General features: G+C 42.5%; 1 protein-coding gene and 1 non-coding gene across 8 annotated transcripts in view; one reads left to right on the top strand and one right to left on the bottom strand.

The window, feature by feature from the left end:
• ZKSCAN5 (zinc finger with KRAB and SCAN domains 5) overlaps window positions 1–22097 on the top strand; it is a 25885-nt gene extending 3788 nt beyond the window's left edge. For 6 of the 7 annotated variants that reach the window (XM_029946853.1, XM_029946856.1, XM_029946855.1 and 3 more), the window contains exons 3-7: window positions 3683–3821; window positions 7994–8076; window positions 8355–8490; window positions 14354–14968; window positions 18516–22097. In XM_029946853.1, coding sequence (XP_029802713.1) covers window positions 3683–3821; window positions 7994–8076; window positions 8355–8490; window positions 14354–14968; window positions 18516–19642 — 2100 coding nt within the window. In that variant the 3' untranslated portion in view covers window positions 19643–22097. The remainder of the gene's footprint in view (window positions 1–3682; window positions 3822–7993; window positions 8077–8354; window positions 8491–14353; window positions 14969–18515) is intronic. The other variant, XM_029946858.1, reaches the window with a different exon arrangement.
• On the bottom strand, window positions 10744–10847 carry LOC115300607. The gene has a single exon (XR_003912768.1). It is a non-coding gene; the product is annotated as a small nucleolar RNA U13 (small nucleolar RNA).
• Window positions 22098–23946: the final 1849 nt, after the last annotated feature.

Below are 23946 nucleotides of genomic sequence, written 5' to 3'. Positions count from 1 at the left end.
TTTTTTAATGTTTTATTTATTTTTGATACAGAGAGAGACAGAGCATGAGAGGGGGAGGGACAGAGAGAGAAGGAGACACAGAACCGGAAGCAGGCTCCAGGCTCTGAGCTAGCTGTCAGCACAGAGCCTGACGCGGGGCTCGAACCCACGAACGTGAGATCTGACCTGAGCCGAAGCCGGAGGCTTAACCGACTGAGCCCCCCAGGCGCCCCATAGTATATTTTTTAAAGGGCTATGTGTGTACCCCCCCCTTTTTTTTTTTGCCTTTTTGAAAATTAAGCTCTGCACCCAATGTGGGGTTTGAACTTCCAACCCCAAGTTGAAGAGTCACATGTTCCACCAACTGAGCCAGCCAGTGTGTACTCTTTTTTTGTGAGTTATCTGTTTACATTATTTGCCTATTTGAAAAAGTAAGCACTGTGTCTGTCATCTGAGGTGCAGGTTTATTTTTCCACTTTGTTGTTTATCTTTGCTTATGGAGATTTTTGCTTTGGGAGGGTTTTTTATTTTTATGTAGTCTGTTATATATCTTTTAGTTTATGGTTTCTGGGTTTTGTGTCATACTTGGAAAGGCCTTCTCCACAGTATCATAAGAAGTTTTTGTAATAGTGTCTTCTCAAGTTAAAAAATATTTTTTTTTGGTGCACAGTGTTTGGTATGGTTACAACTTTTTTCTCTCAGATATCTGTCCAGTTGCCCCAGCAACTTGTAGAATAATCCCTTTTTTCCTCTCTCTAATTAAAATGCTGTCTTTATTACATACCAAATTTCTGCATGTGTTTGGGTCTACTTAAGGTCTTTTTTTTTTTTTTGAGAGAGAGAGAGCGAGAGAGCACAAGTGTGTGTGAGTTCATGTGAACAGGGGAGGGGCAGAGAGAGAGAAATCCAGAGAATCCCAAGCAGGCTCCATGCAGTCCTATGCAGGGCTTGAACCCATGAACCATGAGATCACAGTCTGAGCTGAACTCGAGTTGGATGCTTAACTGACTGAGCCACCCAGGTGCCCCTCGATCTACTTATGTTATTTTAGTAATGTTTTGTTGATTTGCTATCTGTTCACCTGTGAGTATTTTAGTTGCGTGAGCTCTGTAAAGTGCTTCGATATGCGGTAGGGGCACCCTTCTTCCTTCCAAATGTTTTCAATATTTTCTTTTTTGCTTATGAACTTTAGAATTACTAATGTAGTTTTCACCACTCCAAAAATCTCTTGTTTTTTTTTTTTTTTGTTGTTGTTGTTGTTGGGGTTGTAGTAAATCCTATATTAATTTAGGGAAGAAAATTGGTATCTTTTTTAAAAATATTGTTTTAATGTATTTTTTTTTAATTTTTGAGAGAGAGACGATAAGCAGGGGAAGGGCACAGAGAGAGACACAGAATCTGAAGCAGGCTCCAGGCTCTACACCAGAGCCCAACATGGGGCTCGAGCCTGTGAACCATGAGACCATGACCATGACTTCGGCTCAGGTCATGATCTCACCGTCTGTGGGTTCGAGCCCCGTGTTGGGCTCTGCTGACAGCTTAGAGCCTGGAGCCTGCTTCAGATTCCGTGTCTCCCTCTCTCTCTGCCCGCTCCACTTAACCAGAGGAGCCACCCAGGTGCCCCTAGGAAGGATCGATGTTTTTATGTTGTTACATCTTCTTTTCTTATTCATTTAACTTGACCCTCTACCTCCTTGTTGCTAGGGTCACACTCTCTTAGCTTTAATTTTGTTGTTGTTATTGTTGTTAGAGCAAAGAAACAAAACTCATGAAACCTTAGATCACAAGGGTTTGAAGCTAATTAAATTTCCAGCATTCTTTAGAGCCACTGCACATCAGTGTTAGATCCCAATCTCATTACTCTTTATGCCTGGATAAGGGCTACTTTAACATTCCAGAACATTCTCAAGCTCTTCGAGTGGTTCAGCTCGCTCCATGAGGCAAGTGGGCAACAGAGGAAATTGCTACTGATCATCAGTCAGACCCTTGGCTATACCAGACGTCCTCCAGATGGGAATATCTGAATCTTTCTGTTGCTTCCATCAGGACAGAAAGTAAAACTTCATGGTGACATCTAGTTGCTTCTTTTTTAAGCCTAATTTGGGATATTAAACTTTTCCCTGATTTTTTATAGTAATAAGTACTCAAAAATACACTTAAAAACAAGAAGTAGTTTTTAAGTAGAAGATTTACAGCAGAGGGGCGCCTGGGTGGCTCAGTTGGTTGAGTGTCTGGCTTTGGCTCAGGTCATGATCTCGCGGTTTGTGTGTTCGAGTCCCACACTGGGTTCTGTGCTGACAGCTCAGAGCCTGGAGCCTGTCTTCAGATTCTGTGTCTCCCTCTCTCTGACCCTTCCCTACTCATGCTCTCTCTCTCTCTCTCTCTCTCTCTCTCTGTCTCTCTCAAAAATAAACATTAAAAAGTTAAAAAAAAAAGATTTACAGCAGATATGTACATTTCTCTCTCATTGTGATATGCAGCCCATCTTTGTAAGGGACACAGAGAAAAATAATTTCTCAATGGTATCAGGGATTTGAGGCCCATAGAGGGGATTTTCTTAAGGGCCTCCACGGCTCCCTTTGTTTGTTTTTCTCTCTCCCTCCTGTCTGTGTCCCCAGCATTGTTCCTCAGCTCTATCTCCAGGCAGTTACTGTCACTGGCAGGCCCTTTTCCCAGGCTTTCAACTTTACCCTCCTCCTTGGTTTCTGTGTCCTAGTCTCAGGGGATGTGAAGGGCTGCTTTGCTTCTTTGGTGCTGACATGCCCTTTGATAGACTTGGCATCATCTTAACTCTTAGTCTGAGTGGGTCCAGGAGGACACACAAACCTCCATGTGGAGTGATCTTCGCCACAGCTGTTTTGCAGCTGCCTCGTAACGTACCTCCTATACCACATTTTGCCAGTGCTAAGAGGGTTAAATTTTAAAGTGCTTTGAAACATAAGGGAGGGGGTGAGAGGGATGGCAATTCTGTCTCAATGCAGGATCTTACTACCTGCTAGGATGCTGCTGAGCTAGTAACTTTCAAAAAAACAGATTGTGGAGACAGATTGTGGCAGAGTAAATGCGACCCTTCTAGGGTCGAGCAAGAGCCCAGAACAGAAACACGTAGTACTTATTTAGCATGCTGGATAGGAGCCAGCTCTTGTCTTCGTGTTGGTCTGTCCTGCTTGAACCTGGTCCGCTATATTGACCTTGACCACCTCACTTCTCACTTCTCTCCCCTCTTTGGTAAACTTGACCTACCCTGGCCTTCTTATGGTTCCTTGACCATATCACCCATCTCTTTGCTGCCTTAGCGTCTTTGCTTATGTTGTTCTCTCTTCCCAGAACACTTACTTTTCCCCGGACAGGTTTCTTTGGCCCTGTAGGTGTTTACTTCAGTGACACTTTTGTCAGACAAGCCTTCCTTGGCCACTTTCTCTAAAGTAGGTCTCATCTCTTATGTCATAGGGCACTACTTTCCTCTCCTTTCCAACAGGTAACAGTTTGCAGTTTTGCACTTATTTGTGTGTTGATATGTTTAATAGAAGCCATCTCTGACTAGAAAGAAACTTTATTAAGCCACTGAGTAATCAGTGCCAGGCTGGTTGCAGATGCACACTAAATATTTAGCAGAGGAGTGAATGGAAAGATAGTGTGACTCTACTGGATTCTTTCTTAGTCCTCTCTGCAGTGTGCTGATTGGTGTGGTTGTGCTTGTCAGATCGTGGTGTGTCCCGAAGTGCTTCCTCAGAAGATGGCGCCACCTGGAGTTGTGCAGGAGTCCCTTAGCCACCAGCTCCTGTCCGTGGACCCCCCGTCTGAACAGGAGCCACAGAAGCCTCATCTTCTGGAGGAAAATGGTGAGGACGAATGATTCAGTGGAACAGATGTGGCTAGAGAGTGGGCTTCCTAGCCTTATGGAGAGCGGTGTCTGTATGAGCGGGACTTCGGACTGGGCGGCCTTTCCGCCATCGGCAGGATTGGGAGGCTGGGAAGGGCTGGGGCCCCAGAATTGAGTCAAATCGAGTCGTCCCTGGCATGCAGAGAGAGGTCAGCTTGCAGGATGGCTAGGATGCGGTTCTGCTCGAAGGCTGTAACGCAGATGATGACCGCTCTAAGTACAGGCACCATCAGAAGATCTACAGAAGTCTTTTACAAAAGTGTCATACTTGTTCTACAATAGTTTCCCAACTGTCTGCACACGTTTTGTTATCTTGCTGCTTATGTAAGAACAGCTCTCCAGTTCCTAATTGCATTCATTCATTACTGGCTGCTCATTCACCCACCTTGAAGTTTTATTTCAAGCAGTTGCTTACAATAACCTTTAGGACCTTTGTTCTCTCCCTCTCTTTCTCTCCTTCCCTCCCTGCTTCTCAATTTTATGAACTTGTATTAGAAGGAAGAAAAGTGAACTGTTGAGTGTCTTATTTATGATGGTATGTGTCCACAGGTCTATAACCCTAATCAGAAACTTTTGCTAGCAGATGTACTTGAGGATTCAGAAATTTTCCAATTTAGTAAGGAAATATGATTTATATACCATACATTACAGTACTGACAGGGCTTGAGGTGGGACTCTACAATCACACACATTAATATTTCGCCAGTAAAATGTATTCATATTTACAGTAAGTGGATTAAATCAAAACTTTAAATAGCTTCACATAAGTCCTAGTCAGGTTTTGCTGTCAAATTGGTTCAATGTCTACCTTACTAAAAGGAAAGCGTTTGGCATTTGGAGCTTTGGGATTTCAGAATTGTGGAGAAAGTGTCATGAACTTGTATTTCCAGCTTTGGCCCCAGGCTTTCTTCTAGGCTCCCTCTAGTGGTCAGGTCTTTTACATCACCTGCTCCATGGCCCTGACCTTTTCCAGCTTTCCTTTCACTGTGGTAGGATTAATAGAAGGGGCAGGAGCAGCAGTTACTTACACAGTGTTCACTACATGTCCACAAGTGTTCCAACCACTCTACTTGTGGGAACTCATTAAACCCTCAGTGTACCAGAAAAAGTAGTCTTCACCATTTATATCTGGGGCCAATAGATCTTTTTTATTAAATATACATATACACACACCCCTGTATACACACATTTATATACATATGTATATATGTCATTTTATGGGTCATTTACAAAAGAATCAAAAGCTAATAAAAATAATTTTAAGGAAATTTTAATAAGAATTAAACCTTTTTATATCAAGTACATTTTGGTAATAGAAACATCATAAAAAAATGAAAGATCACTGTCACACAATACTATCCCTTTAGCGAAATGAATACTGTCCCTTTAGCAAAATGGGATGGTCCAGAGTCTTGTTGCAAATTCTTGGCCTCATGAAGTCCTTCCTGTTGAGTAATTCACTGGATGAGAATGTCCTGCTTCCTTTTCAAAATTGGAAATCTAATGTTTATCGTTGATTCTTATGTTTGAGAAAAGCTACCTCCAATAGTATTTGTAGCCTTCTTTGAAGATTTCCCCCATGGCTTCAGTATCATCATTATTGTGTAGAGTGCACTGCTCTGTTCTTTATATTTTCTTCTTCAATTATTATACACTATCATTCACTATTCACTATTAAAAGTGAAATGTTATCTGCTGCGCATTTTCTTCTCTTTGCTGATGTGGGTGGAAAATGAAAAATTCTGGATTCTCAATCATGTTCAGTGAGAGCTAAAAACAGGTGTCAGTGGTCTTATACCTTCTTGAAGATGATGCAAAACCCTGGGCAGTGAATTTAATACTTGGAGAATAGTGAAGAATGATGATTTATTTCACTATTACTTTATCCTAAGTATTTATTTTATTCTCCTCTATTTTCTCATTATTTTAGTTTTTTTGCTGTCATTGGGAATAATTAATGAGTAATGTTTAGTAAACATGCAGTAATTCCTAGGATGATGAATTAGAAAAATGTTTTATGATACAGGAAAAATAAGATCACTCAGATCTCAAAATGTACACTAAATGTGTAGAAGAGTCCAATGGATCCATATAGAAATTACAAGACAGAATGAGGTTTATTCTGTTTTTTAATAATACTAAGATAAATTTTCATTTTGTTCTTCAGAAGATCTCTAAAGAAATATAAGGCATGTAATTCTAGTCTTTAAACATAGCTAAAACCATTAAAAAAAAACCCAACCCTAAATTGTGTCTAATACATCTAGTTGGCATATCAAGGGTTAATGCTCACACTAACCCAGTGGAATAGCTATGACTATTATCCTCATATTAGAAATTAAGCAGCTGAGGCCCAGAAAGGTTAGGTAATTCTTTCAAGGTCACAAAGCTATTAAGTGGCAGAGCTGGAATTCTAACCCCAGCAGTCAGCTCCAAATTTATAATTTTACCTTTCTGAGCTGGGCTGCCCTTGCCTTTCCATGAGTCCCTCCCAGGTGCAGACTCCTGTCCTCCCCAAATACTGTTCCCTTCCTTACACTGGCAGAGTCTCATCATCACACCTTCTGTTCTAGGAGCGGCTTCTCTCCTCTGCCCTGTTAGCCAGATCCAGCCCCCCCCCCCCGTGTCTGCCTTCTGACAAAATTGCTAGGTTTGTTTTGTGTTTGTTTTGGTTTTTGATTTTTACATACTGGAGAGGCCTGGATTCCTTGTGCCTTTGAGAGCACCAAAGACTGCTTTCCTGGCCCTGGGACTAGGTTGACCTTGAGAGGGGCAAAGTCATTTGCTTAAAAGCTGAAGAAACAGAAGCTTTTGTGGAAACTTCATAAAATCAGTGGAGTTGTTTGGAATGTAATTATTATAATTATTCCAATTGTAATACTCAAAATCAGAATGACTGTTTGAGTACAGACTCTGTTCATCTTCGAGTATTACTTTGACTCTTGAGCCACACTCCTGGTTTCAGATGCCATCTTGGTGTCTGGCTTTCATCTCTTAACCATTATCTCCTTTTTGTTCATTGCCTGTTTGCTCCTAGTTCTTGTACAGAAGCAACAAGCTGTGTAAGCACACACATCTTTGGGACCAGGGCAGACATAGCGAGGTCTAAACTGTCAGGCTGAAGGTTAATACCAGGTGGATCTGTCCAGATCAGGACATAGACAGTGAGATCCTCTGCACCATGAATCGCAAAGAACAAACAGAGGTGACAGTATGGGGTCAGAAGGTCACCGCCATCTAGAGATTAGATCCTCCAGGCATTGTACATGCAATTCACTCTGCCTGGAAAGCACCCCAACACCCTAACCAGCCCCTCCTTCCCTCCTCCCACTACTTCCCAGAGTCACTTTTGTGGAAAGGCTTTCCTGACGCTCCCACCTCCTGCTCTCCACTCTGTTGGGTATCCTGCCTCCATGCTCCTCCGGGAACTTGGGTGAATTTCAAGTATAATACTCTTACCCTGTGCTGGAAGTAAGTAAGGCTTACGTGTCTGCATTGCCCACTAGAGAGTGAAGTTTTTGGAAGGCAAGAATTGTTTTCTGCCTATTCTTATAACGCATACTAAATGGCCACCAGTCCACCATGGTAACTTCTTGAAGGAAGAAAATGTGGGCTAAGGCCTTGCTGATGAAGGCGTGGCCCAGGAGCAGCGCCAGCATCACCTGGGTTTGTTAGAAGTGCAGAATATGGGGGCCTCTCCAGAACTGCTGAGCCGTATCTGCCCTGTATAAAGACCTCCAGGTGATTTTGTTTGCACATTAAAATTTGAGAAGTCCTGGGCTCTGGCTCGTGTTTCAGCTTCACGAAGATATGGGACTGGTTATTCTTTGAGATGACCAGATTTGATCTTGGCAGAGAAGATTGCATCCTTACAGGTGAATAGCACAGTCTGAGGTCGCCAGCAGGGACTAGCCTGATTAGAGCAGGGAGTCTAGGTTTTTTTTGGGAAAAGAGTGAGTGCCGTTAGGTGTGGGAGGAGCCACAACATAGAGGGTCTTGAGAGCCAAGTAGAAACATTTGGCCTTGCTGCAGCAGGGCCTCGTTGTGGATTCTTGAGCAAAAGTGGGACATGCTGGCAATTGAAACTGGACAAAGATATTCTCACTGACACCTCTTTTTCTCCCCCCTCAGCCCTACCTGCTCTCCAAGTTCCTCCCCTTCCCCTGAAGGACAGCCAGGAGCTGACAGCCTCACTTCTCTCAGCTGGGCCCCAGGTGAGCCGGCGTCCCAGTGCCCGCAGTGAGGACCCGTGTCTGTTCTTGGACAAGGAGCTGTCCTAATCCTGACTTTTTATCAGAAGTTCTGTCTCTGACTACAGACCGGGCCCACCTTGGGTTCCTATTGAATGTTTCTTTCTGCTCCACCGCGTGTGCCCCTCTCCTCTTTGAAGCACAGTCCCTCCTCTCTTTTTCCCCTTCATGCTCCCGCTTCTTCCCCTCACTCCAAATTTGCACATAGGGAATGGGAATTCAGTGGAGATCTCATGTTTCAGAAGTTGGTGAAAATTGAAGATGTGGCTGATGTGGCTGTATCCTTTATCCTGGAGGAATGGGGACATTTGGACCAGTCTCAGAAGTCCCTCTATAGGGATGACAGGAAGGAGAATTATGGGAGTATTCCTTCCATGGGTAAGAATTATTTCATCTGCATGGATTAGGACATCTTCATTTTGTTACAAAGAGTATTTCTGGCACATCATATAAAAGCATGGATGTTTTACTTACTGTGACTTTGTTTATTTTTTTTCTATAAAAGAGTAAATCAACATTCCTTTTTTTTTCTTATTCAGCTTATTCTGATTATTTCCATCATAATTAGGATATGATGGATGTCTGATGATAGGGGGCTAGTATTTAAAATCTAGCAAATGTTCTCTTTTTAGTGCTTTAAAATAAGAGAGCTCAACACTAACAGGTTTGGGTTTTAACAGCTTTGTAGTAGTTATTGTATTCTATTCCTTGACAAATTGGATGATTCTAACTGAATAATTCTCACTTGCAAAAACATCTCAGACTTTGCTGAATAATGGTTTATTAGAGTATATTTGACCCTTGAACAACACAGGGTTAGGGGTGCCCACCTCCCATACAGTTGAAAGTCTGAATATAACTTCTAACTCCCCCAAAATTTAACTACTCAGAGCCTACTGCTGACCTGAAGCCTTACCACATCGTTTATGTGTCAAATGCTGTGTTTACTTACATGAAAGTAAGCCAGAGAAATGAAAATGTTATTAAAATCATAAGGAAGAAGAAATACATTCAGAGTCTGTATTTATCAAGAGAAATCCACGTGTAAGTAGGCCTGCACAGCTCAAACATGTGTTGTTCAAGGGTGTAGTGGGTGTTACAGTAACCTCCCTCCAAGGGACGGGTGGCTAGTCATTCGCTCCATTACCATCCTCAGATCACTGGTACCCATTTCATGATGTTCACCTTGGCATCTGCATTTTACATGTCCCGTCCGTCCTTGAATTTTGTGTCCCAAATGAGATTTTGAACCTGTTTCTAAACGATGATCCTGGAAACTGATATTCATTTATGCTGCCTAGGAGCAATTATAAAAATCACAGCACTGTGGCAGACATTTTGGAACTTACGGCTTTTAGCTTCTTTTGAATGAATTCTTTTAGAAGAATCACTGTATATCAAGCACTCTGGCAGACTTTGGATGAAAGACATATATAATGCCAGATTTCCTTTTTTTAAAAAAAGTTTATCTATTTAAGTAATCTTTACACCCAGTGTGGGGCTCACACCCATGACTCTGAGATCAAGATTTGCACCATCCTCTAACTGAGCCAGCCGGGCGCCCTGTATAATGCCAAGTTTCCTTTGAAAAGCATTATGCCAGTTTACATTGTTTTAAGGGTTTTAGTTCACTTAAAGGCTTTCATTGAAAAAGCAAAATTGGGGTGCCTGGGTGGCTCAGTCACTTAGGCATCTGCCTTTGGCTCAGGTCATGATCTCATGGTTTGTGGGTTCGAGCACCGCCTCTGGCTCTCTGCTGTCTGCATGGAACCTGCTTCAGACCCTCTGTCCCCCCCTCAAAAATAAATCAATAAAAACTTTAAAAAATAAAAAGCAAAATTGATATCTGCTTTTAAAATTTTTCCATTTTTTTCTAATATTAGTGGTATATATTTGTATTTCTTTGACTTCTTTGTACAGGCCCTCAGTGGCTTTATCTGTTCGCATATTAGTGGGGGTGTTTGATCTCAAGGAATTATCTATGCAGCACAGATATATGGAATGCAAATACTTTTTCAGTCTCTTTTTAAATTAATTGCAAATGCCTCACTTGTCTAATTTCAGTCTGGTGGAGTCATTTTATCTTTTTTCAGTTATTTTGCAGGCATTTAGTGGGTTTCAGGGTTTCAGAACTTGGTACAGTTCTTTTATATACCATTCTCCAAGCAGTTTTAAATTTGTACTTTCTGATTTTTAAAAAATCTATTTGTTCATTACAATGTATTTATAACTCCAGTATTCTTCTACATTAAGAACATGTTTGATGATTTCTGCCTCCTTAATAACATCTCTGGGGGCGCCTGGGTGGCTTAGTCGGTTAAGCGTCTGACTTCAGCTCAGGTCATGATCTCGCAGTTTGTGAGTTCGAGTCCTGCATCAGGCTCTGTGCTGACAGCTCAGAGCCTGGAGCCTGCTTCAGATTCTGTGTCTCCCTCTCTCTTTGCTCCCTCTCCTGCTCGTGTTCTGTCTCTCTCTGTCTCTCAAAAATAAGTAAATGGTGAAAAATAAGATGAATAAAAAAAATAACATCTCTGGGAAGGCCACATTAGATTATTTTCACACCAGTGTGTTCCTGATATCATTGAGAAGGTCAAGACGTTTTTTTCCTTTATTTTTTTCCTTTTTTTTTCACATCAGACGGGTAATGTGCTGGTGTCGTAACAAGGTTTAAGAATGGCACATGTCACACAACGGCGTGAACACCCACTCATCATGCTTATGAACTACAAAAGGATCTTCCTTTATTTTTTAATGCTTATTATGTTTGAGAGACAGAGACAGAGCATGAGTGGGGGAGGGGCAGAGAGAAAGGGAGACAGAATCCAAAGCAGGCTTCAGGCTCTGAGCTGTCAGCACAGAGCCCATTGAGGGGCTTGAGCTCATGGACTGTGAGATCATGACGTGAGCCAAAGTCAGTCGCTTACTCAACTGAGCCACCAGCCAGCTTTGGCTCAGGTCATGATCTCACAGTTCATGGTTTTGAGCCCCACGTCGTGCTCTGTGCTGACAGCTCAGAGCCTGGAGCCTGCTTTGGATTCTGTGTCTCCCTCTCTCTCTGACCCTCCCCTGCTCGCACTGTCTCTCAAAAATGAATTAAAAAAAATTAAAAAAAGTATCCATCAGATCTATAAATGAGATTTAAAAAAATAGATGTATCTTGGAGACCGCCATTTTAATGGAGTGTCAGGACATTGGGGGACAAGAGACAGTTTTTTTTGCAGATTGTAAAGGAGAGGAATTTGAGAAAGCTATTCTAGATAGACTTCCAAGAACATTGTGAAGGAAATGAGAAAGAGGGCTAATCAGTGCAAGAGTACATACTTAGATGGGTAGATTAGTTTTGTATGTTTTCTTTGTCAATGGTACAGGGTTTTAAAATGTTTATTTATTTAATGTTTATTTTTGACAAAAAGACACACAAAGAGCACAAGTGAGGGAGGGGCAGAGAGAGAGAGAGGGAGACAAGAGAATCCAAAGCAGGCTTCAGGCTCTGAGCTGTCAGCACAGAGCCAGATATGAGGCTAAACTCATGAACCATGAGATCACAATGTGAGCTGAAGTTGGACGCTCAACTAGCGGAGCCACTGAGGTGCCCCTCAGCGGGAGAGTTTTAAGCATACTTAAATGCTCCTGGAAAAGAATTAGGAAGGAGTGAGTTTGAAATGTTGGAGGGAGGAAGAACAGATCATTGATGAGTGCAGTTCCTGGAAAACAGGAGGGCATGGGGGGTCCGAGGTCCAGAAGGAAGGCTTGGCATTGGCCAGGGAGAAAGACAGCTCTTACACCATGAGGCGATGGGAGGATGACAGAGGAAGGCTGCCAGCAAGTTTTTGGTTGAGGCTGTAGGATGTTCAGGGAGCTCTGGAGTGGGTAGCCTTGATTCTCTGAGCACGAGACAGTCACCTGTTGAAAATGAGCAGTTGATGGAGTAGAGGTACAAGTGCAGCAGAGAACTTTGGTTTGGAAAAGGGCGCACATGCACATACTAAAACGTATTCAAATCGTGTGAATGGGTATAGGGTGAAAAATGAGGCACCTACCTCGATCCTCAGGCTTTTGGTTTCCCTCACAGAGGCAATGATTATTACGAGTTTCTGGATTGTGTCTCTAGAAATAGTCTGTGTATATGCGAGTTTTTGCAAAAAATGATAGCATACCATACACACTACACTATTTTTTTAAGTAACAGTGATATATTTTGGGGGCGATGGTAGAGATATTTTGATGTAGCTGATGAGAAAAAAAGAGCGGGGAAAGGAGCCAACTTTAGGAACATAGAATGCCAGACAGGGCACCGGTGAGGTTGAAGAGCATGAATCTGTAAAGCACCAGAGCTGCCTGACTGGCATTTTTGTCGACACTCCCACCCCCACCATTGCATTACTTACCAGCTGGGCATAGCAGTGAGCGAGGAGCACAGTTCTCTGTCAAATACACGAATAAACCAGCAGGATCAACAGAAAACTTGTCATGTACGTGGAAAAGAGGTGGGGAAAAAGGAAAAAAGCAAATCTGTAAACCCATTTGTGTAACAACCCATATAATCGCTTTCTCTGGAAAAGGGCAGTTGTTAATAGCACCGAAGAGGTGCGTTGGCTAATCTGATTTGTTTTTCAAATTCGCCACTGGAAAAAGAAAGCCACGAGCTTTTTTGACTTATTGGAAGGGAGAGAATTCTAATCATACAACATGTGAGCCTTAGCAGTGTGAACAAAAGAGAAAAAGAAATACTAGGATGACGGAGATTCCCTGCCTACTTATGTACACAGGAAAAGCATGTAACAGGTCTGCTTTTTTGGTAGAATTTGTTTTGATTATATGTTTGCTTCTACTATTAATGATTTTTTAGGAAGAGAATTAATTAAGTATAAAGAGTTATAAGAAATTAAGATAAATTTTCTGTATGGTGTAAGAATTATAACTTCTCACTATGTCATAAAAGGGGAGTGCTAGTACCTACCTCAAAAGGTCATTGCCCTAAAATTGTAAAGCACTTGAAGGCACAGTGCCTGATCCACACAGCAAGTGTTAGCTCTTTTTACCATCATTCTGTAATATTTGAAAACAACTTTTCTGTTTAGAAAAAAAATCTTATTAGAAAGCTCTTGATAGGCCATGATCTCGCTCTCTCTAGCCTATAAAAAGTAATACTTCCTGTTTTTTGATGACGGAAGGTTTGTCTGAGCAAAGCATATTAAATGTCGGTGCTTCAAGTGAAGTCTAGATTGCTGATCCAGTTACACAGGAACATGATTGCAGTGTGTTCACCATCTGTGTTCATCAATGACTATTGGATGTTAAACTAGCTTTTGACAGTAGTAGATTCTTCTCTGGGTATAGAAAGAATACCTTTTTTTTTTGGACTAATTCATACCAAACTGAGATTCTCTGAAGATTTAAAAAGTTGGAAATATCTTTCTTCTCCAGGTTATGAAGGAACAGGAAGAGGAGGGTGAAGATTGGATTTGCTGCATAACCCAAAAATCACATTTTATTAGGAATATTTATTTTATTGGGGCACTTGGTTGGCTCAGTTGGTTAAGCGTCCCACTTTGGCTCAGGTCATGATCCTACAGCTCGTGAGTTTGAGGCCCACATTGGGCTCTGTGCTGACAGCTCAGAGCCTGGAGCCTCCTTATGATTCTGTGTCTCCCTCTCTCTCTCTGCCCCTCTCCTATTTCTGGTCTCTCTCTCAAAAATAAACATAAAAAAATTTTTAAAGGAATATTTGTTTATTTTTAAGTTTGTTTATTATAAGAGAGAGAGTATGAGCGAGGGAGGGGCAGAGAGACAGGGAGAGAGAAAATCCTAAGCAGGCTCTGTGCTGTCAGCATGGAGCCCGACACAGGGCTTGATCTTACGACCCTGGGATCATGACCTGAGCCGAAGTCAAGGGTTGGACACTTAACCGACTGAGTCACCCAGGCGCCTCTTACTAGGAATATTTAATACTGCACAGGTATGCATAAACTGGTGCTGCAAGTCCCACGCCAAGAGGCTATCGCCTTCATTAAACAGAATGGCTGCTCTCCCAGTTTTGTCTGACTCACTCTTGCCAGCTCTTGCTCCCCCAGCCTGTTTCCTCTCGAGGATTCTCTATCCCATCTCTCTAGCATAGAGTTGCCTTTACCAAGTCAGGCAGTGCTAGCACGGGTTAGTTTCGTAATTACCTATTTCTCTCATTTTTTTTCTCCCAGTATGGGGAATAGCTAATTTGTCCATTTTCCTTCTATTATTTCAGATTATGAGTCTAGGAATGACAACGTGGAACTCATAGTAAAGCAGATTTCTGATGATGCAGAATCCCACTGGATGATGTCAGGAAGCGCTGAGAGAAACATTCCCCAGAGCCAAGGGTTTGGAGAAGTTAGTGACCTTCACAGCATGGTAGAAAGGTGGCAGGTCAACCCCGCCGTGGGGAAATCAAGGCAGACTCCTTCCCAGAAAAGAGATCTTGGTGCCATCACAGACGTTAATCGTAAGCAAAACACAAGCACAAGTGGTGAGAGAGGTCACAAATGTAACGATTGTGGTAAGTTTTTCCTTCAAGCCTCAAACTTCATTCAGCATCGGCGAATCCACACTGGAGAAAAACCATTTAAGTGTGGTGAATGTGGGAAAAGCTACAATCAGCGTGTGCACCTGACTCAGCATCAACGCGTCCACACTGGCGAGAAGCCGTACAAGTGTCAGGTGTGTGGGAAGGCCTTCCGCGTGAGCTCGCACCTGGTCCAGCATCACAGTGTGCACAGCGGAGAGAGACCCTACGGGTGCACCGAGTGCGGGAAAAACTTCGGCCGGCACTCCCATCTGATTGAGCACCTGAAGCGCCACTTCAGAGAGAAATCCCAAAGATGTATGTAATCAGCAGTTTGTGCTTGGAGAATAAATGCAGTGGAAAATGGTTTTCTTAGTTTAGAGACACAGGACACATGGGTTGTGTACTGGGAACAGTAGCTCAGGGGCGGAGATCAAAGTCCATTTTGTTACTATTTATACTGTAACTCATTGTCCAGTTAGTAGGCAAAATTCTGTGTCCTCCCCACCGTCCCCACAACTTCCCTCTTCCCAGAGGTACCTGCTTTCAGCTCTTTTGCCTGTTTTTTTCTGGTAATTACATATTTGTAAAAATATGGCTATTGCCCGTTTCACCAATTTTAAACATTATCTCTTTCCTTTCTGTTGTAGTAAATGAGGATTTTGGCTCTCTCACGTGCTTCCTTCCCTCTTTCCCCTTTTCCCAATTTAGATTATTTTACTTATTTTATTTTAAAACGATAAAGTAATACTAGAACAGGAAGTTTGGAGGAAAGAAAGCAGGAGGGGAAAAAAAATCACTCATAATCCCATCATCCTAACTAATAGAACTGTTATTCTTTAGCATATTTCCTTCTATTTTATCATCAGCTTGCTTAAAAATATTTTTAAATGATTTTATTTATTTTTGAGAGATTGACCATAAGCAAGGGAGAGGCAGAGAGAGAGGGAGACACAGAATCGGAAGCAGGCTCCAGGCTCTGAGCTGTCAGCAGAGAGCCCCATGTGGGGCTCAAACTCACCAACTGTGAGAACATGATCTGAGCCGAAGTCAGGTACTTAACTGGCTGAGTCACCCAGGCCCCTCATAAGCTTATTTTTATGTAGGTGAACTTGTAGGGTCAAGTTAAATATTAGACACACATTGTCCAGTATGGCTCGGCCCTCTTGTTTGTTCTTTTTTTTTCTTTTAAGTTTATTTATTTTGAGAGAGAGAGAACACATGTGCATGTGCGTGTGCATACCAGCAAGGGAGGGGTGGAGAGAGAGGGAGAGAGACGATACCAAACAGGTTGTGTGCTATCGGCACAGAGCCTGATGTGGGGCTCAATTCCATAAACTGTGAGATAATGACTTGAACCAAAATCAACAGTTCGACGCTTAACCAACTGAGCCACCCAGGCACCCCACCTGGTGGTTATTTCTGACAAGCTGCCAATGTGTGGGCACATCAACGCTTAATTGTTCCTCTGTTGAACTTTTAATTTTTTGTCTTTCGTCCTGACAACTATACCTCTGCTTTTTTTATTTTTTAATATTAGGATTATTTTCTTTCTTTTTTTAATTTTTAATTTTAATTTTTTAAAATTTTTCTTACCATTTTTTATTTGTTTTTGAGAGACACAGCATGAATGAGGGAGGGGCAGACAGAGAGGGAGACTCAGAATCTGAAGCAGGTTCCAGGCTCTGAGCTGTCAGTGCTCAATGAGGGACTTGAACTCATGAACCGTGAGATCATGACCTGAGCCGAAGTGAGTGCTTAACCAACTGAGCCACTCAGGCACCCTAGGATTATTTTCTTATAGTAGATGCCCAGAAATGGGATTAGTGGATGGAAGGACAAAAACATTTTTATGGGTCTTGAGACACATTGCCAAATTGCTTTTTCAAATAGTGACCACCTAACAGAGTGTCAATTTTACTAAATTTCTCCCAGGGTTATCAGAAATTTTTTGTTTTTAACAAATTGAGTTAGCAAAAGAGAATTCTTTGCTGTTTTCATTTTCATTAATTTGGTTATCAGTAAGGTTGAACAGTTTTCCCTATTTGTTTACTTATTTTTTATTTATTAACTGTTCATGTGAAATGAAACTTATATAAGGAAGAGATCGCTGTCACGTATGTTGTGAACTTAAAGTCTCCTCTTAATATTTTTCATGTAACTCTTAAGACTGGCTTAAAAGTAGGGGCGCCTAGGTGGCTCAGTAGGTTAAGCGGCCGACTTCGGTTCAGGTCATGATCTCACAGCCTGTGGGTTCGAGCCCTGCATCGGGCTCTGTGCTGACAGCTCAGAGGCTGGAGCATGCTTCCGATTCTGTGTCTCCCTCTCTGTCTGCCCCTCCCCCGCTCTTTCTCAAAATAAAATAAAATAAAATAAATAAAGACATTAAAAATTAAAAAAAAGACTGGCTTAAAAGTATCTATTTTTAAATTTTGCTTTTAGGGGGTGAGGGGAAAAAATAAATTCTGCCTTTGGGGTGCCTGGGTGGCTCAGTGGTTAGATGTCTGACTTGATCTCAGCTCAGGTCTTGATCTCAGGGTCAAACCCTGCATTGGGCTCTGCACTGCGCCTGAAGCCTACTTAAAAAAAAAAAAAAAAACAATGAATGAATGAATGAATCCTGCCATTGATGTCCCCAAACCCAGCTACTTGTCATTTGCATTAACAATCACCACCACCTTTTCCATCATGCAGTAGAAGTTTATGAAGATAACAATGCCTTTAAAGTTGAGTTGAGCTGAGCTTTCCTCAGCCAGTTCTATCCCTTCTGCTTGGTGGATACCTTGTTGGGGGAATCCTAGTAGCACTCAAGACCTGGAAAGCATTTGTTTTAAAAGAGTGGTGCCTGGGTGCCTTGGTTGAGCGTCTGATTTTGGCTCAGGTCATGGTCTCAGGGTTCGTGAGTTCGAGCTCCATACCGGGCTCTCTGCTGTCAGCATGGTGCCCGCTTCAGATCCTCTGCCCCGTCTCTCTGCATGTCCCCTGTTTGTTCGATCTGTCTCTCGCTCTCAAAATTAAGTATAAAATTAATACAGCCTCTTTCTAATCTTCCCTGTAGTTGTTCTTATGATCAATTTCCTAGTAACACTCTCCTCCCCCCAGCATTTTTTGATCAAAAGAGGATATTTTATGTACTCATCCAGCCATAATTGTGGACAGCCTGCAGTACTGGGTGCTTGGGGAGAGCAGTGAACAGAACAGATGCAGTTTGTGCCCTCCTGGTGCTGATGGTCGGGAGTTGAGGGGGAGGAGCAGACGGGAAAGGTGGTGAGCATTCACAGGTTCGATGGGGGGGGGGATCTTGCAGATCAAGTGATGGCTCAGGGGGAGGAGAGCAGAGATTGATGTCTCACCCACCTCCTTTGTCCTGATGACTGTACCTGTGCCTTATTTTTTAATATTACAATACTCTTGACAGTAGTTTTTCCTGGTTTGTTTCTCTTTTGTCCTGGGTCCTAATCAGGTGTTCTTCCCAACTCTGTGTATCTCTTTCCTAATCCTTTGCTCCCCATTCTTCCAGTTTTTGTCTGCTCGCTGCATCCAGCTGTGTTTTGTTGTGTCTCATTCTGTCTGCCTGACCCATGTTCACATTTCGGAACACCTCTCTTTCCTGTATAGTCAAGGTGCGATTGCCTAGCCCTGGCCATTCTCATCACCCTGCTTAGTGAGCCCCTTCCTCGCTTTCTTTTCAGTGGACTATACCAAAGATTCTTTTCACTCCCGCTGGCCTCAGGCATATACACGCATCTCCCTTTATTACTGCCCTTCCATCGAGGTTTCACCTGAATATCCACTTTTTCCTGACAGTGTATCCTTCTTCTGTAAAAGAACTTGTGCCATTTGCATTTCCTCTTTATTGTTTCAGGCAGTGACAAAAGGAGTAAGAATACAAAATTGAACGTTAAGAAGAAAATTTCAGAATTTTCAGAAGCAGAAATGGAACTATCAGGAAGAATCCAAAGAAATGTTTCTCAAGTGCAAGATTTTGGAGAAGGCCATGAACATGCAGGCAAGTTGGATAGAAAGCAGGGAGTTCCCATGAAAGAGATACTAGGACAGCCCTCTTCAAAGAGGATAAATTTCAGTGAAGTCACATACGTGCACAAAAAATCATCCACAGGAGAGAGACCGCATAAATGTAATGAATGTGGAAAAAGCTTTATTCAGAGTGCACATCTGATTCAACATCAGCGAATACACACGGGAGAGAAGCCATTTAGGTGTGATGAATGTGGGAAAAGCTACAATCAGCGTGTGCATCTGACTCAGCATCAGCGGGTCCACACTGGCGAGAAACCCTACACCTGTCATTTATGTGGGAAAGCATTTAGAGTGAGGTCTCATCTTGTTCAGCATCAGAGTGTGCACAGTGGGGAGAGACCCTTTAAGTGTAATGAGTGTGGCAAAGGCTTTGGGAGGCGGTCACACCTTGCTGGGCATCTGAGACTCCACTCTAGAGAGAAGTCCCATCAGTGCCATGAATGTGGAGAAGTCTTTTATCAGTATGTTAGCCTCATTGAACATCAGGTGCTCCACATGGGTCAGAGAAATGAAAAAAATGGCATGTGTGAGGAAGCATATAGTTGGAACTTGACGGTGATTGAAGATAAGAAGATCGAGTTACAAGAGCAGCCTTATAAGTGTGATATCTGTGGCAAAGCCTTTAGTTATAGTACAGACCTTATTCAGCATTACCGAACTCACACTGCAGAGAAAACCTATAAATGTGATATATGTAGAGAAAACGTTGGCCACTGTTCCCACACAAAACAACATCAAAAAACCTGCTCCAGCGTGAAATCCCATCAATGTAATGAATGTGGCAGAGGGTTCACTCTGAAGTCGCATCTTAATCAGCATCAGAAAATCCATACTGGTGAGAAACCCTTTCAATGTAAAGAGTGTGGAATGAGTTTCAGTTGGAGTTGCAGCCTCTTTAAACACCTGAGAAGTCATGAGAGGACAGATCCCATTAACACCTTAAATGTCTAGATGTTTCTGTTGTAGAACAGCTCTTACTCAAGTTTAGGGAAGCCTTCTTAAGAGAAACCCTACTCCTATATCGAATGTAGTAACAACAGCTTCAAGCATTTTCTCTAGCGTAACCATCAAACCTACAGATGTTGAAATCCTTCAGTTAGAACTTAGGGACACTGGAGAATCCACAATAAATAGAGATGTTTGCTTTTGCCATTGAGAAATGCTTTTGTTAGCATCTTCATGCTTAAGGATTTAGACAAGAGAGAGCCCATGGACAATGGTAGATGAAAGAAAGCCTTGAGATGGCACTCATTCTTCGGTTGAGTCTCAGCACGTTGACACTGAGAAAAGCCTCATGAATGCAGTAGAAATAAGTTTTATTTGTAGTTCCTGCCTTGTTTGACAGCTTCTTTAGGGAAGAGGACAGTGAAGGGAAGAGAAAAATCTAAAGCATGACAGCTGTTTTGGTACCTCAGCACTGAACCTTTTCTAGAAATGATGATTCCAGCCACTAGAATGCTCCAGCCGTTGTTCTCATCTTGAGTATTAAAGCCTTTGAAAAGAAACCGACTTAAGGTATTTATATTCTGGCAAAATTGGGGTTGAGGCTGGATGGTATGTGTTCCCGCTATACTATTCGTCTCTGACTTCTCTGTGAAACCCTCCCTATCTTGTTTTTGTTTTGATTCTACTAGTATCAGTTGACTAGGTGCAAGAGGAGTTACGTGTATAAATTCAGGAGAGAAAGTGTGTTGGTCAGTCACATCTTAAGGAGAAGGGAGAGGGCCCTTAGGGGAATAGAGAAGAGAAGACAGGCCAAACTGTGGGGTGATTTTTATTCTGTTACCCACAAGAAAGAGGGCAACTGTGTCCAGGGAAGGAATTGGACTAAGATGAATTAAGAATTTTGATCCAAGCAGTATGTATAGCAATTCCTGGTTGCCCTGGAGATAGACCTCCTCCATAGGATATCAGTGTGTTGCATACGTGTCAGTGTGAGTTGCAGTTGAGTTGGAAAGTAAACAGTAATTATGAAGAAAGGCATATGGTCTGGTTATCCCTGCTTGTGGGAAGGTCTGGGGGAAAGAAGATGACATGGGATAAGAAGGTTAATTTGAGCCTCTTTGCTAGAGACAGGGAGAGATTGTGCTTCTGCTGACTCTGGGCTTACAAGAAACACTCAGTAAATACTTGTTGACTGTGTATGCTGTACACTAGTGCCCTGCCCACATCCTCTTACTGAGCTTGCCTGCCTGACCCCAGTGACTCTCAGTTTTAGCTGCTGGGTGCTTACCGCTCTCCCCCTTCTCCAGAAACTCTGGAGAATGTCCTCTGATGATGGGAGCTGCCTTGCAGGAGTTATCTGCCCTCCATACCCCTTAGTCAGTGGCATTGACGTGGGGGCATAAAAGGCTGATTGACTAGGTCTTAGTGGGGGAAGGGGAAATCTGTGGTTCAGTTTATGCTCCAGAACCTTCCTTTGTGGTCAGACCAGATTTTATCTGAGACTACATCCATGCTTGGTTCTTGCCCTTCTCTATCCTCTTCTGTCCTTTCACATAAAGACTTTGCCTGAAGGGGCTCCTGGGTGGCTCAGTTGTTGGAGAGTGTGACTTCTGATCTTGAGGTCACGAGTTCAAGCCTCAGGTTGGGCATAGAGTTGACTTAAAACACTTTTCCTGAAGAGCACTCCCTCAACAAATCACATGGCTCTGAATCCCTTTCTCAGGCTCTGCTTTAGGGAATCTGATCTAAGACATTTGATGCCAATGCCATGAGTGATCCTAGGAGGCTGACTAGGATCAGTGAGGCAGTGAGGACCCCCATCACTGATGGTGGACAGAGTATTGGTAGTTCCTGGTGTGATGTGGCTGTTCAGTTGTGGGATATTCACTGTGATGGACTGGGATGGGATTCAGGTGGAAGGGGATATGCTGCTGACCAATGTGAGGTGTGGAGGGAAAATGAAAGGTTATGGAATTGGGTAGCTCTTGCTGAAAGCCACTGGTTTCTTAAAGAGTCAATGATACCCTCAGGACAGATAACCACCAATTTCACATAAAGTGAGTATCAGAGGGCCTCATTGGTAGTATTTAAGGATTTCCCTGCAAACAGAATCACAACTGAAGATCAGGTATAAGACTTAATTGAGAATGAAAACTACTGTGAAGACTGGTGTTAATGTTTATTGAGGATTTACCATGCTCTAAACATCATGTGCTTTATGTGGATCATCTTGAATCCTCACAACATTATGAGTGGTTTTTCTTAGCACCCTCATTTTACAGTTGGGAAAACATGAAGTTTCGAATAGTTCATTTAGTTGCCCAAAGTCACGCAGCCAGTATGTGGCAGAACTAGCATTTGAACCCAGCCAGAGCACTTTGCCTCCAAAAACTGAGCTCTCAAGCACTAACCTGTATTATGTCTTATATTATTAAACATCAAATATGACAAAGTGGTGAAACTCTGTTTTTGTTACCTGTGTGAAAAACAGATTTGATTCAAGGTATGATAAAGTCATATGGTTAAAGAACCATGAAAATTGCCCTGGGTCCCATGGGATCATCAAAGCCAACCTCCCACCTGATGGAAGAATCCCCAGTTTGCTGGCATGTGTGTGTAACAAATGCTTATAACTGTGTTGAACTGGAGGAGACATTTCCTGGCAACTGGTTAACCAGTTTCTGGATGAAACCATTCCAGTGGTAGGAAGTTCATTGCCTCCTAAGGCAGGCTCTTCCATTTTAAAACCACTCTGCTTGCCAGAAATGTTTTTCTCAGCTGAAAACTATGTTGATGTATAGTATTAACAGCTTTCATTGCTCCTAGTTGCAAAAAACCAAGAAAATTAAGACATAATGATTTGAATGTTTGAAAAGTTTTTTACTGTTACTCGTTCACCACATCCATCATAGCCTTCTCTTCCAAACCTCCAAACTTCCAAACAAAGCATTAGAGTTATGCATTTTATTTGCTTAAGTTTGGGCAATTTGGAGTAAGATTTGTTTGCTTGAGATGCCACTTTGTCCTTTTTAATATTAAAATGTTGGAAAGGACTATGGCAAAAACAAAAACAAAAACAACCCAAAAAACAGAACAGAATCTGTGTTCCAATTACCTCTGTAAGTAAATGGGTGCTTGGAGCATATTGGTTGAGTTGTATAAAATCTGTTTGTTATGGTGCTGGGGCCAGAGACAAAGCCTGTGATTGATTCTATAAAAAAATTTGTGTTGTTTTTAAAAAAGTACTAGAACCATCTGAGTGAGTGCAACCAGGCCCTTGGTCATTAGCTTGAGGTGGTTTAACCAGGCCTCGGTCATTAGCTTGAGACACTTTCCCTCAGAAGGAGCTTGTGACGTGCCGCTTATACCCATATGAGGCTAGATGCCCCATTGGCTTATTTCTTTTGTATTGGTGAGGAAATGCTTCTAAACCTTGGTCTTTTCCCCAGACTGAGGAGGCGGCTAAATTCCCCTAGATGTGTAAAGGAGGGCTCAGGGAGTCACCAGGATGGCTGAGACCTCCACCAGTGAGGTGGGCTGGGGCTGGGGCGGGACTGTGAGGCACTTCTGGTGGGCTTTCTGGGGGGACGTATAGACGTCCTGAAGGCCTGGTGTTCTACTCACACTCAGAGCTCTGGTCTTCAGGTGGCAATGGGGTTGCAAGATGCATCATCAGCACCCCACCCTATGGCCCCAGCAGGATATGGAGAGAAGTGCCTCTCCTATGGTTCGCCCTGCCCCCACCCAGCCCAGCTTTGTGCTTTGACAAACCTAAACAATGGGATCTATCAAGAAAGGCATGGAGACAAAACATAGACATTATCATTTTTCTGTCCTTATAGAGAATCCTAGAACAATTTCACCAATAAGTGCTGTTCTGGTAGTTTGGACCTAAGGAGAAAGAACATAACCCAGAAGAAGGAAACTACACAAATTGGTGGGGACCACAGATCTGAACCCATCAGATCACATGTAGTAGAACTAAGAGATACTATTCAAAACCAGAATGATAGAGAAATTAAGGGTGGTAAAGAGGTACCTAAGAGGTACAGAAGATTAAAAATTAGGTATATTCAAGGATAAACACTAAAATGGAGGAACTAGCATGTTTTGGAATTGATGTCAAGGAGTTTTACCTCTTTTATCTCTTGGTACCTCTGAGCATAATGAATCATGAACTTGGGGCAGTGTAGCAACTGTTTTATCCTTAGTGGGAAATAATACAAGTGCAGTATGTATCACTGATTGTGAGTGTGACCAGGAGAAAATAGGACTGCATTAGCACAAACCCATCACTGCCTAGGTAAATT

This window comes from Suricata suricatta, chromosome 8, assembly GCF_006229205.1.
Source record: "Suricata suricatta isolate VVHF042 chromosome 8, meerkat_22Aug2017_6uvM2_HiC, whole genome shotgun sequence".
Taxonomy (NCBI): domain Eukaryota; kingdom Metazoa; phylum Chordata; class Mammalia; order Carnivora; family Herpestidae; genus Suricata; species Suricata suricatta.
The sequence above is the reverse complement of the archived record's forward strand: the minus strand, read 5'-3'. Positions and strand labels throughout refer to the sequence as shown.